This window comes from Anomalospiza imberbis, chromosome 3, assembly GCF_031753505.1.
Source record: "Anomalospiza imberbis isolate Cuckoo-Finch-1a 21T00152 chromosome 3, ASM3175350v1, whole genome shotgun sequence".
NCBI classification, from domain to species: Eukaryota; Metazoa; Chordata; class Aves; order Passeriformes; family Viduidae; genus Anomalospiza; species Anomalospiza imberbis.
Window position 1 is genome coordinate 69,552,298 of NC_089683.1, and position 16,100 is coordinate 69,568,397.

The 16,100-nt window shown below is 35.9% G+C and overlaps 1 protein-coding gene across 7 annotated transcripts in view; it reads right to left on the minus strand.

The window, feature by feature from the left end:
- RYR2 (ryanodine receptor 2) overlaps positions 1-16,100 on the minus strand; it is a 377,495-nt gene that overhangs the window by 241,153 nt on the left and 120,242 nt on the right. For 5 of the 7 annotated variants that reach the window (XM_068184981.1, XM_068184980.1, XM_068184977.1 and 2 more), the window contains exon 4: positions 1,889-1,909. The exons of the other annotated variants lie outside the window; for them this stretch is intronic. In XM_068184981.1, the coding sequence (XP_068041082.1) occupies positions 1,889-1,909 (21 nt within the window). The remainder of the gene's footprint in view (positions 1-1,888; positions 1,910-16,100) is intronic. 7 annotated transcript variants of the gene reach the window in all.

A 16,100-nucleotide genomic window follows, 5' to 3' on the forward strand; every position in this document is an offset into this window, starting at 1 on the left:
TATTAATTCACTGCACCTCCAGTCCACCATGAGACCTCTGGTAACACTCTGGAGTTACAGAGGCAGTTAAAAGCTGCTTTACAGGCCAGACTGGAGCTTCATCTGCGAGAGAATAATTTTATGTATGAAATAAAGCCAGTATGCACTCCACCCCCACCAGAGAGGTGTCTGGATTATAGAATCAGTCTATTAGGGAAAGTCTTTACCCATTTTAACTTGGAATGACATATTTAGCTTTGCTCTCATGGGAACCAATTCTTTTAAAAATGGTTTAAGAACACATTTTGATGAAGCAGTCTTTCTGAAGCAAGATTTTAATGTTACTAAGTTCTGAATTTAAAAGCAACCAACCATTAAAAAAACCACCAAAAACCAAAAACAAACCACCAAAACAGCAAATCTGATTTCTATTTATGCAAGTAATACTACATTTTCCATTAATAGATTATGAATGCTTCAGTCAAAAATAAGCCACATCGGTGGCTTAATAATAAACTAAATAATAATAATTTTTAATAATAATAATAAACTTCTGCCATATATTTCATGCATTGTGGAGTATGAGGAGAGCTGTCTGTATAGTACTTAACATGCTTTTTATTGCTGTTTTTTCTCCTTATAGCAAAATTCTTCATAGGAATAAAACAACAGAATCTAAAGATGTATAACCAAGCTTTCTCAATCGTAATTATGAATTGGACAAAATGAAAAGATAATCTGACCATCAGTATGTCTTTAAAAAAGTCAAAATCAATTGTATAACAATTGATGGTTGTCATAAATACCAGATCCACAGAATACGGATAATTCTGTCATACTGATACAATTAGCAAAAATTAATATTTAATTGCAGTTATTGTTTAATAAATATTATAAACCTCTACCTGTGCATGTGACATGATACATATATTTTTGAGTACAGTAGAAATGGTGTGGAAAAGCCTAAGCCACTATTTACACAATGTACTTACCTACAGGAGTCTCAGGCAAGCTCTAACTTGAGTCACTACTTACTATAAAGATGTAATAATCACAGATTAAAATTCTGTAATTTCTGGCTGAAATAAATTGAGACCAGTGCTATAGTTATGTTATTGGCCATATTTCGGAGGACACCTGAGGGTGTCTTTGTTCATCTGCAGCCCAAACTATTATGAAACCAAGATCTATTATAGTCCAAGCTTTCAGAGATGCCTCAAATATTTTCCAAGGTGAACAAACAATTCTACATACATTTTACGACCACTAACTCTCACATAACACTGGTGTTAGAGATTACATTGAAGAAAAACATACATAAATATGTCCCACAGAGGGGAGTTATATCAGATGCCCAAACAAATATGCATGGTATACACAGACACATTAGGAAAGGTCTTAACAACACATTAAGCAGAGAATTGTGCTTTATTTGCTAAGATCTAGAAAATGTTGGTTTTGTTCTGTAGCAGCTGTTCTCCATCACTAAATATAAATACATTTGCAGCTACACACAACATCACACATTATTTATCAGTATTAACTATCTTACTGTCATGCAGTTAAAGATTACAGTGTCTATACTGGAAAAGACAGGGTGGGTTACAGAATGGAGTTATAACATTAGACAGCAGGGCTCAAAACTGAAAGGCAATAATCATACATTTATATTAAATGATTCTGTGATCAAATTTAAAGAGATAAAAGTCATGCTGGTAACACGAAATTTGGTAGGACAATTCAAGAGTGACCAGATTTTACATGACCATGTGTTCACCTCTTTTTTTGTTCTTTTTGAGCCGTGCAAGTTGAAGGGTCATGAACACACAGGGTATCAAAACAGACAGGTTAGACTCAGTGGCAACATGAAACATTTGGGAACAAGTGAATAAAAGACAGAATCACATACCCATTTTTCCACATCAACTAGCTGTAGAAAGAAAAAGCAAGAAATCAGTAAATCTCTTTCCTTAAATACAGCATATCAAAGTCTATTTTGAAGTTAACATTTCATATTTTCAGAAATGTATCTAATATGAAAGAAAATATGTTCTAATCTATAGCTTCTAGTAATGAAGATATTCTCCTGGTATCTTCTCTTTAAAATGCCAATACCTCACTTTCTGTCTTTATTTTGTGGAAAGCGCTTCAAATTCTAGAAGTCAAAAACGTCCATCTAAAATCAGATAACAGGCAGCAAAGGAAGACTGATGCTGAATTATTTCCACACCGTATTCAGTACCAACCAGTCAAAAGTGCAGAATACAGTACCCTACAAATCGTCTCTCCATTTCTTCTTGAGTAAAGCTCTGCCATTAGTGAACATCATTCACTTGAAAAGGTTTCATTGCTGCTATTCATGGTTTGTCATTTTCAAGAATGTTATAATATTGAAGTTAAAATTAGGGATACCTGTCAAACCCTGACCCTACAACCTGCAGCATATGAGAATATCTTGCGTAACAACTGAGAACAGCACATAAAAATGTCATCCATTTCTTCTATAGGGAAAGTGAGAATAACTCCAAAAGCTTAAGGTTTTATATTAACAAAACCTTAATATTAACAAAACTGTTTCATGACTCAATAAGGAAACAGATTTTAAATTTCTCTCTCTAAAATGTCTTTGGACTACCTTACAGTCTCAGAAAGGATTAAGAATATCTACTAGAACACAATTCAGCTACTAGAACAGTTAGCATGCTATTAAATACTTACTTGGCACTAAGAGCAATATATCTGTAGTAGATTGGTCTCTGGACTTTGCACAGAAAGTGCCACAGTGGTTTTACTGCATTCACATATTGACCTTTTGTTAGCAGATGCCACATAAAAGTGTAATAATTAAGACAGCTTAGTGCAAAGCAGGAGTAATTTTCAAAATCAGTAATACTTGGATGTCAACTTGCTCGTGAAATTACTGTAGTAAAAGGCAATTTATTTAGTTCTCAACTGTTAAAATAGCACAATTCAAAGTAAACTGTCTCACTTTTAATATACATTTCAGTTAAAGAGCAGCTTTATGTTTCTGTTCAGTAGTACACAAAATTCTGATTTGCCCCTATTTATTTTCTTAGCAATCTTTACTGTGATTTTGTTATCAACCACAGCTGCAGAAATGTCTCCTCAAAAACAGCTAAATGTATTAAAACAGATACAAGATAAGAAATTATTTGATAAGATGTTGGCAAGTTATAAAAGTAAGCAATGATTTAAATCTAAATGCAACTACACTGTCGTAAAAAAAAAAGGGAGTAGGGAATAGCCAAGTTAGATTTATGTACAAGTATTTCTTTTATTACCTTGCCTTTGAAGCATCTTTTGTTTTGTTAAAATTGTACATGCTCTGAAAACAGCACTGCAAGCAATTTGCCTGTGTGACATTGCTAGAAAGAGGTGACACATTCTTTATTTCCTTGCTCTGAGAAGAAATTGCTGTCCCAAAGTGTAAGTGAACAAGTCTCAACTGTTATCAGAGAACCCACTCAAAGCTCAACAGCCATTATCAGTTTTACAATTAACTGCCTTATAATTGCTGAATCGTCCATTTACTTTATTTTAATGGACACCAGATAACTTCATGAGTCATGTGCAATATTTTCCAATCACTTATACACTGCACACACTAATTCTGCATTGGTATAGTCATTTAAATAGAATGTCTCTCAGGACAGCCACTTGAACGATGCATGTACAATTGTCAAACAGTACAGTTTGACACCTACATGGGAATGACTATGAATTTATCCAAAGAGATCTGATTCTGAAAGTGTGGTACAGTGCACAGCACAATAAGATCCTCCATTTGTAATTACAGCTGTATGTTATAGGCTTTCTGCTGTGAGCCTTGTCAGAGCCCTCCCAGGTCCTGCTGTGCTCCCATTTCATCTGTGGAAGAGTCCTTTGAGTGACTCAAGTCACAAGAAGACATTTCTTTCTTACAGACCACTTGGTCACAAATTCTAAAATTTGTCTTTGCAACATATGGAGATAAAATTTTGTCTGCTTTTGGAATCTATTCTGGAAGACTTGTAACCTGGACATTTAGTATTCCATTTGAGGGAGGAAAAAGGCATAAGCATGCTAGAATATTATATTAAATCATCTGGAAATTTCTAGGAACACAGATTAGGTAAAGCTAAAAATAAATAAGATTACTCATATCCAAGAGTAATTGTCCTAATGTAGAGAAAATAAATGTAAAACACATAAACAGAAATGAAACGGTGGATACCTCAGTCTAGCACATGTATCTAAGATCTCAGCTATGATTCAGAAAACAAGCAAGCAAATGTTTCACAGCACATCTAAATACACATTCTGTTTCACACTGACACCTCCATCTTTTGTCTATCTTCAAGACTAGAAGCCACAGGAACCCTTTTACCCTTTTACCATGGATTTCCCAGCACCCATCCAAATTTAGGAAAGACTAAGAGTCAAAGCTTCTGTTGTCATATATTAATTAGACATTAATTCAAGGGAGAACTCAAAAAAAAAAAAACCCTAACAAAACAAAACAAACAAAAAATCCACATACACACCAGAGAGCGCACAAACAAGCAAACAAATTGTAACATTCTCTTCTACCAGACCATATTTTGTTACCTCTCTCTTTTGGAGTTCTTAATCTTCTTTGACTTGAAATTACCTGTTATTACCATAAATAACTCAGGTTTTGCTGAGTTGTTCACCTGTTAGGAGGTGTAGATCTTTCAACTAGTCTAGGAAGGTTTAAAAATCAGGAAGGGCTGGGGACAAGGTAGCCTGGCAGTCACTTCTGAAGTTCCCTCTCACTGTGGCATCTCACAGTAACTGCTTCATTTCAATCATATATTACATTAGACACAGTCCAAAAGAACAAAACAGTCATTTCTTTCATGAAGCACAGGAATTTTTGCCTAGTCAGAAAAAAAATCCAGATCCCTGGAATTCAATAACTTTTCTTCATCCAGCTCATTTTCTCTCCTGACCATTAAGTCACATTTTTTGGAAAAATAAAATGTTTAGGTATGTATATACTGATTTTTTTTTTCTCTTTTTCTTTACCCAAAGAGTATCTGGATTTATAACACTTCCTCCAGCAGAGGATGTAGGATCCATATTAAAACATATATATCTCAAAGGCAGTATGCTATTTAGAAATATTCTTTCCTCATGTACCTGGGTACTCAAAGATTTTCTGAGAGAAAAAAAAATAAGAAAAAAGAACATGACCCTGTTTAACACTGGATATCAAAATTTAGTGAGTACATTTGAGTACATTGCCATATGACAATTCTGAGTAAAGGGATTATTATCTTACCATGAGGACATCAGAGTTAGCAAAAGACTGAAGGATATATCATATCTGGAATTTATTCAGCAACTGTGAACTACTTATACTACAATAATCATTTTAGAAAAAGCTACTAATTTGAACTCAAAAGAATTATTTCACTGCCTACTGCTAGCAAATAGCCATCAACCTAAGTTAATAAGTAAAAATTATGACACTTGAAACTACAGAGCAGTGGATAATAAAATGGTATGGTACAAATATATCTGGGCATCTAAAATATACAAGTAGTGCTATAAAAATAAACCCAAGGATTCCAAGTTTTGTTCTAAGAATCAAGCAAAAGATCAAAGATGGCACTTTGAATGATGAAATAACTTCCCTTCTTGAATTGGAAGAGAGCACTATACTACAGTCTTAATACTTCCTTTAAAATTTCAGATAGCTCTAGTAAGAACTCTCAATGAAGAACATACAGCCAAGACCTAATAATTTACTGCTATGCTAATCCAGAAACCTCAGAGTGATCTGCATTTGCTGACTTCTCTTCAGGGGCACATCAGAGCTCCAATCTTTTCAGTTAAGCTTTCATTTTAAATGCATTTAATCCAAACTGGAAAGCTGTCTTTTCCCAAGCACGGCAGACACCCAGAACTACACTAACCAGACATAAAAGCCAGTTAAAAGAGCAGGAATGTTATTCTGCTACCCCTACTTTCTCTTGCCATAAGGAGCCATGAACTAACTGAAGAGAAAAAAAAAGAGATCTCACTGGCATTATGAGGAGTTTTTTTTCATTTTTTGAATTTGACAAAAAGCAAGATCACAGAACATGTGCTGAATGTCCACTAATACACAGGCATTAATTACAAGTGCAAAAGCTACAAAGTAAGCTACTTTAAGCTATGAAAACAACCTCCCATTCCTAATTCTGGCTTCTGTATTCTGTTGTCTTTCATCATCTTGAGCAGCACAGAAAAATACTACGGAATTTTATTTTACAGTGTATAGGAGAATCTCAGCTGACTCTGGATAATCACATTCTCTACAAGTATTTATGAGAACTGCCATGACAATTATAATATATTGCTATGATCCACACGTGGGATTGTGACTGAAATCTCAATGAAGAAATGTATAACATTCATTAGTAGATGTTATATCTTCCCTTGCACTTAACTCATTTGTCTGAACCAAACTCTTATTTTAAAAGTTGCATTTTTTTTTTCATTTCTCTGTTGTGGATACTGAGAACATACAGCAAAATCTTTGTCTAAAATTTTAATAAAGAAAAGCAAGGTGAGAATAAGAAGAATTGAACTAGATTCCAAATTGAAATGTATTCTTTACTTCTATTACAACTCTTGATTAGCTTCATTGACACCTTGACTTCCTGAATTTAATATTTAACAAGCTAATTAATGATATGCCTTCTCTCCCAACCCAGTCTTGTCTTCCAGTGCAGACTTTTGTCATCAAGACACTTCAAGAGCTGTGCTTTCATGTCTCTTTGGTTTAACTCCTTCTCTGCATGTAACCTAGATCAGAAAATGTTAGTGGGTAAAAACAAAGTAACTTCTCTCCCCCCAACATCATTTTTTGCTGACCATCACTCTAGAAAAAAACAACTTTGAGCACATTAGCACTCCAAGGGTCGTGGTAAGGCCACAAAAAGGTTTGCTGCTATCTACCTCTAAAATAGGAAACTTGTCCAGGATAATAAAAATGTTTTATTTCATGCCATACATCCTCATCCCAAACACACTGCACACACTAAAGAAGGGCCCATGTGCCAGGCCAGAAGTATTTGTGTGTCACAATTCTGTGATTTGAAATAGATACTAATTTTATTCCTGTCCTTGCTTGACCCCAAGAATAAGCAGAGTGCAGAAACACTGCGCCTGCCATTCTTGATCTTTTCCAGTACTTGCAGTTGATCAAAGCCAAGCCATATACTTTTTGTGCCTTATTTGAAATGGCCTGCTATCAATCACTTCTGATGTTAAATAAGATGCACTGAGTAGAAAGTGACAGTATGTGTTTCTCTGTAAAAGCTCCATGCTCCACCCCTCTTTTTTCCCACTGTTTTACTTCCCGTTCCTATTTGCACTATGGCATTACTAAAATGTGTAGTCAGTATTTTAAGTAGAATAAGACTCTAGCTCATCTTTTCATAAAGTTTTCCACTGGTATCAAATATGTATGTCCATCTACATGATACAAAAATTCACACAGCATTAAACACTGAGATCCTCTTTGTCTCCTTCCTCTTCCTTGTGTCACTTTCTTTCCTTGCAGTAAGAAGCACTTAGGTCATGTAAACTCAGAAGTAGGGGATAGCAGACTTTGCAGTAAGTACAAGATAATGTTGCTGGACATAGCAACTCTGTCCCTCTTTATGATACACCACCATCTGATAAAGACTTATCCAAAGAATTTCTTAAGAAAATTACTACATTTTGTTATTCCTGGGAGTTATGACTGGTACCTGTAGACAATCCTTAGGCTAATGAAAAAACTCAAAGTATAGAAATAATAAGCTATAATTTGGCCTTTTTGCTTGAAAGTTTGATTAAGAAAACTTGCAGGTCAGTAATAGGAAACTAAAACAGCTCTAGCTTGTTATATCAAAAATCCTCTGGTTCATTTCTGACTCTTCCTTCCTACATGTGGGGGTTCTTCTGGCAAACCTAAAAACATTTTCAGCCTGTCATATTCACAGCTGCTGTTAGCTTTCAAATAGGTTATTAACGAGGCTACTGTAGTGTGAATCAGAGAGCTTAAATTTTCAAGAGTGCATTTAACTGCCAATCTTCATACTTTTTTTAAGGAAGTACCTTGGTAACTTGGCTTATTCATTAACATACAGAACACTTATTAAAAGAAATGGGAGGTGTTACCTCTTTCCGCTGGCATGAGAGATGAAATTACTTTTGCCCTCCTCCCATGCTGAGAAAATGACAAAGCTGCCAGCTCTCCATGTTATCTTACTGCTTACTAATAAAAAGTAATTAATGAATTCAGAGTTCCACAGTTGGAGATAGGTGATTTGAATATTCAAAAATTCACCAGCTACAATTGCATTCCTATCCCAAAATGGCTCCATTCTATCTTAGAAGCACAGGAAAGCTTTTCAGCTCTGTGAGGAAACACATTTTCCCTATTCCTTAAACACAGAAGGATAACTATACATGCAAGACACTTGCATGTGATGATTCCTTCACACAGCCCTTCAGATCAGAGGATAAGGGCTTTACTTTAATCCACAGCAAAGACTATCCTACACATGAAATTAGACAGCAGTTTGCTGGTCAGTGGCACAGAAAACAGATTTCATTAAAACAAGACACCAGGAGGAGTGATTAATCAGCCATGACTGGATGATTAGATGGGAGTTAATAAGCTCGTGATGCAATTTAGTAAGAAGGTTGCCTTACTGATAGGTATTTTGCAGACAGAATTTTCCTGAAAAATGAAGTTGTCAACTATTGGAGTAGAATTTGTGAAATTAATTTTTTTCATATTACAGAAACACTTCAGCTTTGAATTCACACACAACATGTGCAACCAAATGTTTTCTTTCTCCTAATAAGGTTTGACATAGATTTATGAGTGCACAAGTCTGAAAAAACTCCTAGCCTTAACTGCAATGCTTTACCACAATATTACTGAGACTTTAAAATAAAATATATTTGTTTGATGTCTATTTTCTCATGTGGTCTAGGAGCTATTTTTGTATCCATTTCAGTGCTTCTCTAATGTAATTGGATTGGGGGGTAGGGGGAGGGAAGGGGAGGGCAAGGCAAAGATTGTGATATTTGGAAGAAAATACAGACATTTTAGAAGTAATGTTACTAAGGAAGGAAAGAAAATATGGATATTAGTGTCAGTAAGCAGGCAGCATACTAATCAATCGGCTCTGCTCCAAAGTTAATTTCTCCTGTTAGTAACAGGAATGAGACAAAAATGTATAGAAACAATCAGTCTCACAAGATAGGGAAAATGTGCAGCAGATCCAAAAATCACAGTATAAATACAGGAAATAAAAGCTATCAAAAGAAATTAACAAAAAAAAAAAAAGAAAATATTTATATTGATGCTAAAGAAACAGATACCTGATTTTAATTGTTGTTCTCTAAATTCAGTGCAAAAATCAGTGTCAGGTTTATATTAGAAAGACAATTAGCTCAATAGTAGTCTATTTATTTGGTTACGCCAAGCTGCAGAACAAATGAAACCTTTAGCTAAGCACTTCCTCACAAATTGAAGTCTTCACTTAGACATGAGTGAATGTTACGTGTTTGCATCACTCCCTTTAATAATCACATTCACAATGCCATTTTGGCTCTCTGAATCTGACTTCTTGATTACTCCAGTCTTGCTCTCAGTTTGAAGTGATCCAATAAGCCAGAAGAAAAAGAAACTGCTGGAAATGAAAAATCTGCCCAGAATTAGGAAGTAAAAGAAAGGAAGTTTTCCTTTGGAATGCAGTTAGACTATAAAAAGGAGATGGTTATAAGCCAAAATTTCCTAACTGTTTTAAATGCAAGCAGAATAAGCATGTAACAAAGAATTTAGAAAATGCTTCCTACTCTACTATATTTAAACCAACAGCTATATTTGTAGCCTTTGAATCCTCAAGAGATTTCCATGTCAAGTTACATGGAAAGCCCCTAAACACTATCCTATCCTATCTACAAAGGGTTTCAAAGAATGGCCTGTGGTAAAAGAAATTGTGAATAAGATGCTAGGGTGAAAAAAGAGGAGCAATAAGATGAGAGAAAAATGTTTTGGCATGTAACAAAATAATTTTTGTACTTCACTGATAAACTATATCAAGCAAAAATGATTAATTTTAACCATGAAAAATCTACAAATCACTTCATTTCATTAATCTCTTGCTTAAGCTTTTACTTGTGTTAAGGCATTATTTTTCTTTACTCTTTTTACATCAAAACAATAAAATCTTGAAGTCATCTATGAAATTGATTAGAATTTCACCGAGAAAAGTTGGAAAAGTTACTGAAATTTCAGAAGAAATCTCAGTAGAAAGTTTATTGCATGTGCTATTTCTTCTCTCAACTCATGCCATGCCAAACATGAGTTGAGAAAGGACCCAGCAAACTGGGTAGGGTCAAACATCTGAGGTACAAAAAGGTTGTGCAGTCACAAGACTCAGCAAGTCTGTGTTTTTCCAAGCAAAGCTCTCAGTTCCCTAAAAATGTTTTATTTTGTACTTTGCAGCATCTTGGAATACTCAGAGTCAGAAGAAGCACTGGAGTCTCATATTGCTTGCAGTAATACCAAGAAAGCAAACAGAAAAAGAACTGTGGTCTTCTGGGCAGAGGCAAATGTTGACTGCCTCATATGTTCCTCCAAAGATCTCCAAACCCACAAAGAAGCTGTTTCTTTAGGACAAAAGTTTTGTATTTCCCTAGGTAATGTACCTAAAAAATAGTGACATATGGCTGAGGAGAGAGAATAAGAACCCCCACCTGAAATTTCTTGGAACAGCCAAAGGATTTAATCAGTTACTGACATTATTAAAATTTGGGCAAATGCGCAAGTTCTTTTAAAGAAGCCAAGCTATACCCAGTAAATCACTTATATTCTAACAAAACAAACACCACCTGGAAATGGAATTTTACAGGAAGACCAAAATGCATGAATACCTAGATAACTAAAATAGTCTGTTGCCAAATGACCTACATATACGCTAGACTATGTCAATTTACCACATTAAATAATCACCGGTAAGAAAAAACGGGATTTCCAAATTTGTCGCTTTTCTTCTGCTATTTGCGTACCGTTATCTTGTGACTCATCCCAATATTTTTTTAAATAGAAACATCTTTCAAAAAAAGTGAGTGCTCTGCATATTTGTCAACAGACTGTCAGCTATCAAAGGCTGCCTCAGGAGTGGAAGATGGGTGTACCACCATCATTACAAGCACAATCCACTCTATCAGCAGTATCTGCAGAAACGAGCATTAACTACAAAAATCATATACAACAATACAGGACTCCCTAAACTGAAGCAGATGACAACAGCCAACATAATTAAAACACAGGTTTTCTAGCAGAAGCCTGAATACCCTTTGTTCTTGTCAAGTTTGTTTTCTTTGCTCTACTTGCTTAGAAGTACATCATTTCCATAAAGAAAAATAAGGCTCAAGCTTTCACCCCTATCACATAGGATCACAAGGAAATCAATGCCTTATCTATTTATACACACAGGGAATGGCTATTATTTAAAAGACTAAAAGGGTTAGTTCGACTGTTGAACTATCAAATGCTAAAAAGATTATAGCCAGGCAGAAAGAGGAGACTGCAGGGGAAAGGCAGGACAACCTTCAGAGCTCAGCAACTATCATGTCTGTCAAAAAAATATTTATGGATCAAGATCAAACACCTAACCATGTGGGGATAATACCCCCCCCTTCTCACTTCCCATGTACTCTAAAACACAGGTTTCAATTTTCACTTGAAAAATGAAGGACAGGTGCATGCAAAGAGGTCAGGAAGTGTCATAGAGAGCACATTCCCTCTTTTTAAACCTAAATGTATGTGTGTGTGTGCATGTATATATGTATATTTATCAGGCATGCTTTTGAAGAGGAAGAAGCCAATCCAGATTGCCTGCAGGAACACAGCAGGAGCCTTAACTGCTGCTGAGATCCAGCAAACACTCCAAAATGGATCCTGCTGGTGTGGGACCCACTCCCCACCACAGAGGCCAGAGGTACCTCTGCAGGTTGGATGGACAAGCTGCTGCGGGCAGGGGCAGCTCCCTTCCCTGTCCCAGAGCCTGCAGCTCTGACTGAACCTTGAGGGAACAAGGCTCTGCTCAGAAGAGTGGCCACTCAAACACTAAGAAACTAAAATCCAGGTTTAGAAAAGGCTGAGTGAGTGATCCTGACACACACTGAGGCAAACTCACGGTCTATAGGTGGATGATCCTACCACTCATAAAGGTAAGTCAGTGCCCCTGTGAAGAGCAGAGGTTTACTGCTCACTCAGGTTTCTCTGTTGTGCTTAGGTCCCAGACTCAGCTACTAATAAGGCACCTGGAGGCCAGAAACAGAATCTCACCTCTGCCTACACAGCTGCTCCCCATTCCCAGCCTCTCTCTGTTTACTTAACACCACTGGTCTTAAACCCCTCATTTCTTTCACTTTCCTTCCCTCAGCCCCCAACTCAAGAATTCTTACCATCCTGAAAAGTAATTTAAAAAATGGTAATTCTCTATGATAAGAGAGAAACAAAACCTAGGTATTTTAACTTTAGAGCTGAAATAGTGTAGCTCTCACTCTGCAGTATTATTTAGATACAAGACCAATACAGTCATCTGCTTGGAAGGTTCTTGTCTCATTATAATAATTGAAACAAACCATTTGATGACTGTCCAACAAAACATTACAAAACCAGAAACCTTCTTGGCAAATCAACACTGCCATAGTCACTAAGGAACAGGTGGGCATAAAAAGAAATAATTTCTCCACAGATTAATGGTTGTTCCAGGGAGACGTGAAATAACACCTGTTCTCACTAAACCTATTATTTTTGCTAAGATATCATAGATTTGCTCAGTGATGTAGCTACCATGGATTCAAAATTCCTATTGCCTGAGGAGATGCAATTACATACATGCAGATGAATCCTCATGTGGAACATCCCTATCCAGATCTGCTCAGCAACAGTTCATTGACAGCACCAAGAAATTGTGCATGTTTATCAGCAGCTCTGACATAAAGACACACCACAGAAGCAATACAGAGATGAACCCACCCCAAGTTCAATTCCTTCCCATTTCCTGTTCAAGACAGGGATCCAGTCTGTTCAGTCCTGCTCAGTCTCACTACACCAGTTCTATCTCTTCTTTTAATGCTACCCTTGTTTGTGTTGTTCAAGTGTTACCCCTTTGGAGAGGACCATTCACATCCAAACTTAAACAATATGGGAGTCTATGATGCATACAGAGCACCACTAGAATCAAAAGCACCCCAAGGTGCTGAACCCTGCCGGATAAGGAGAATTAGGAACAAACTCACATTAAAAAAATCTTGACTGCATTTGAGGATAAGAGTGGTTTGTTATTTTCTTTAATTATCACAGAAGGTATTGGCAACTCCTGGAGGTTGAGCACACTGAGCACATTTCAAGAGGCAGAATCCCATGTGTAATCTCCCAGCTCCAGCTGTTGAGATCCTACAGAGCTGGCTGACAGGAATCTAGTTTCTTGCTACACAGTAATGCAGACAGAGTTAATGTTTTCCACACTGCTAGCCTCTGTAGCACTGCTATGCATTTCCAACACTGATAACATTTTACACCACTCACCAAAGTATTTTTTAATTTGCTATTATGTCACTGAGTTAGAAAAAAAGATCCTTCCTATTTTAAATTTGGAACCAACCTAGCCAAATATTTCAGGAAACTACCCTTATAAGAAGCCATTACAAGACAAATGGAGATATGGAGAATTTTCATATATATTATGAAGTGTTTATTATATTATGAGGTGTTTATTGAGTATAAGCAGACTGTTTAAAAACATTGAATAATTATTACTTCCAATCTGAATATAACTGGACAAAAGTAAAAGTTGTTTTATTTAATTTAAGGTCTTGGGCTTTACAAATAATACATCTTACAGCTGTGCACATTGCAACAGAGAATACAATGTTTGAGTATCACTTTATCCAGGCCTTGCCTCAGCTGAGAGATTAATGTAAAACTGCACTTTGTACAGTAGTAGTAGTAGAATCATAGCAGACAAGAATCATATATAACCATGAACAATTTAATATCTCAAAACACTTTTGACTAAGCTAAAGTATAAGGTTTTCATGTTTTCAAAAAATTATCCTAACTTTTTAAAAAAAGTTAACAAATTAAAGGCAAACAGAAAAATGTCACTGTTTTATGATGCAGCCTTTCACATGTCCATCACTTTTTCAACATGCATTCACCTCATGCAAAATGTAGATGAGAGTGTGGTCACTTACCATTTTGTTTCATTGTACTAAATATTGATTTAAAAACTCTTGTAAAGACAAAACAATTAAATTCTATCCATTTTATGATATTGACTACCATAAAGTTAACCTCACAAATATTAATTCAATTTTCACAATACAATATTTTCAAAATATTGTGAAATATCAATAGATTTAAAGAATCCACTAAAATCAATGTGATACACAAAGCAGGGAGGTTAGTCTGAGACACCCAGGACCTAATTTCTAGCATTATTTTATGTGTAGCTTTCATCAGCTATGGTCCTCAACACATGCATAAGTCAGTCCTGAGGTATGAAGACAAATAAAATCAGAAAAAAAATGCAAGTAGCAATCACCACTTAGCTTATTGATTCCAACTACTTATCTACACTGGCCTGGATTAAAAACTCAGTGTGTTACTAGCTATGTTGAGACATCTGGTAGAATTAACAAAATGAGTGGTTTAGGAGACTATCTCAGCTTTACATAGGACTGAGCAGCAAAACTGAGACTCTTCAACATTCTAGAATAGCATCTGAATGTGAGGATTTGGGGTTTATCTTTTCACCATTTTACATAAACAGCCTTTAGTACATTAATTCCACTGATCAAAAAAAAGGGGGATTTGATTCTGAAGATACATTTAACTGTATAATTTTCAATTTTTCTGTGCTTAAATTACATAAAAAAAACTCCAAGCTCTTTCAGGGACTAACTGGGAATCTTTAAGGAAAAACATCAGTATGTTGCTATACTTTATTTTAACAAGCTATAGCTTATAGATGGCACAGGGATAATACCTATAGAATTGACAGGTAAAAGGCATAAATACAACCAACCTCCTCCTTTTTTCATCCAAGGTAAAAACCCACACAGTACCCTTGAGTTCCTCATTCTAATCTCTCTGCCAGTATTTCTCAGCTGTCCTCATAGCAGCTCAATACGTAAAAGTGCCAGTTTCAGTGACTTCTACATTGCTTATATTCAGTCAGCAACTTTTAGTTGAACCATTCTCAGTTTGTTCCCTAGGACCACATGGAATCTGAACCAATTCTTGTTTTAATCCTCACTTTTCCATTCTGCTTCAGTGGCAGAATTGAATTTGCTACAGTTCTCCCCAAGCTCAACCACAACAGTGCCTGAGTACCCCACGGAGTACTCATTCCACAATCAGATTTTTCCTTCCATGACCAATGTTCTTCTTCAGATGGGTTGGGAAAACACCCAAAAGTATCAAACAGAAAAAAGTCTTCTTCCAGCTCTGAACCAGCAGCTCTTTGGAAGACCAGCCCTCAGGAGCTGATATTGGCATGGACAGAGTTTCACATCTTCATTACCAACCAGGAGGACATGATAGAGCTGCCAAACACAGCAAATCTTCATGGCATGCAGTATTAGAACAGCACAGTTGCTGAGCAAATAAATATTGGGGAAAATGCAGCAAACTGCACACTGAAGTGTTCAGTAGATAATACAGCAACTAAGATCAATTTGCAGGAAACTAAAAAGGTATTAACCCTACTTTTCATTTTGCCTAAAAGTAAACAAATCTCAAGTGTACTAAGGCAAATGAGAGCCAATTTTCCCCCTGTATGATGAAGTCTAGAAAGACAAAGAGAAAAGAGAAAAAAAAAAAAAAAAGGAAAAAAACCCACAAAAAACCCCTTCATGTTTTCTCAGAAGTAAAACAAACCAAATTCATATGATTTTCTGAATAAGCACTTAAAATCATTTCAATGTAAATTCTAGAGTCCTATGCTCTCCTGATGTATTCTAGCTCCTAGTTTATTATGTCATTCGAAACAGCAATTGTAACCACTTATACATTCACCTTCTTGCTA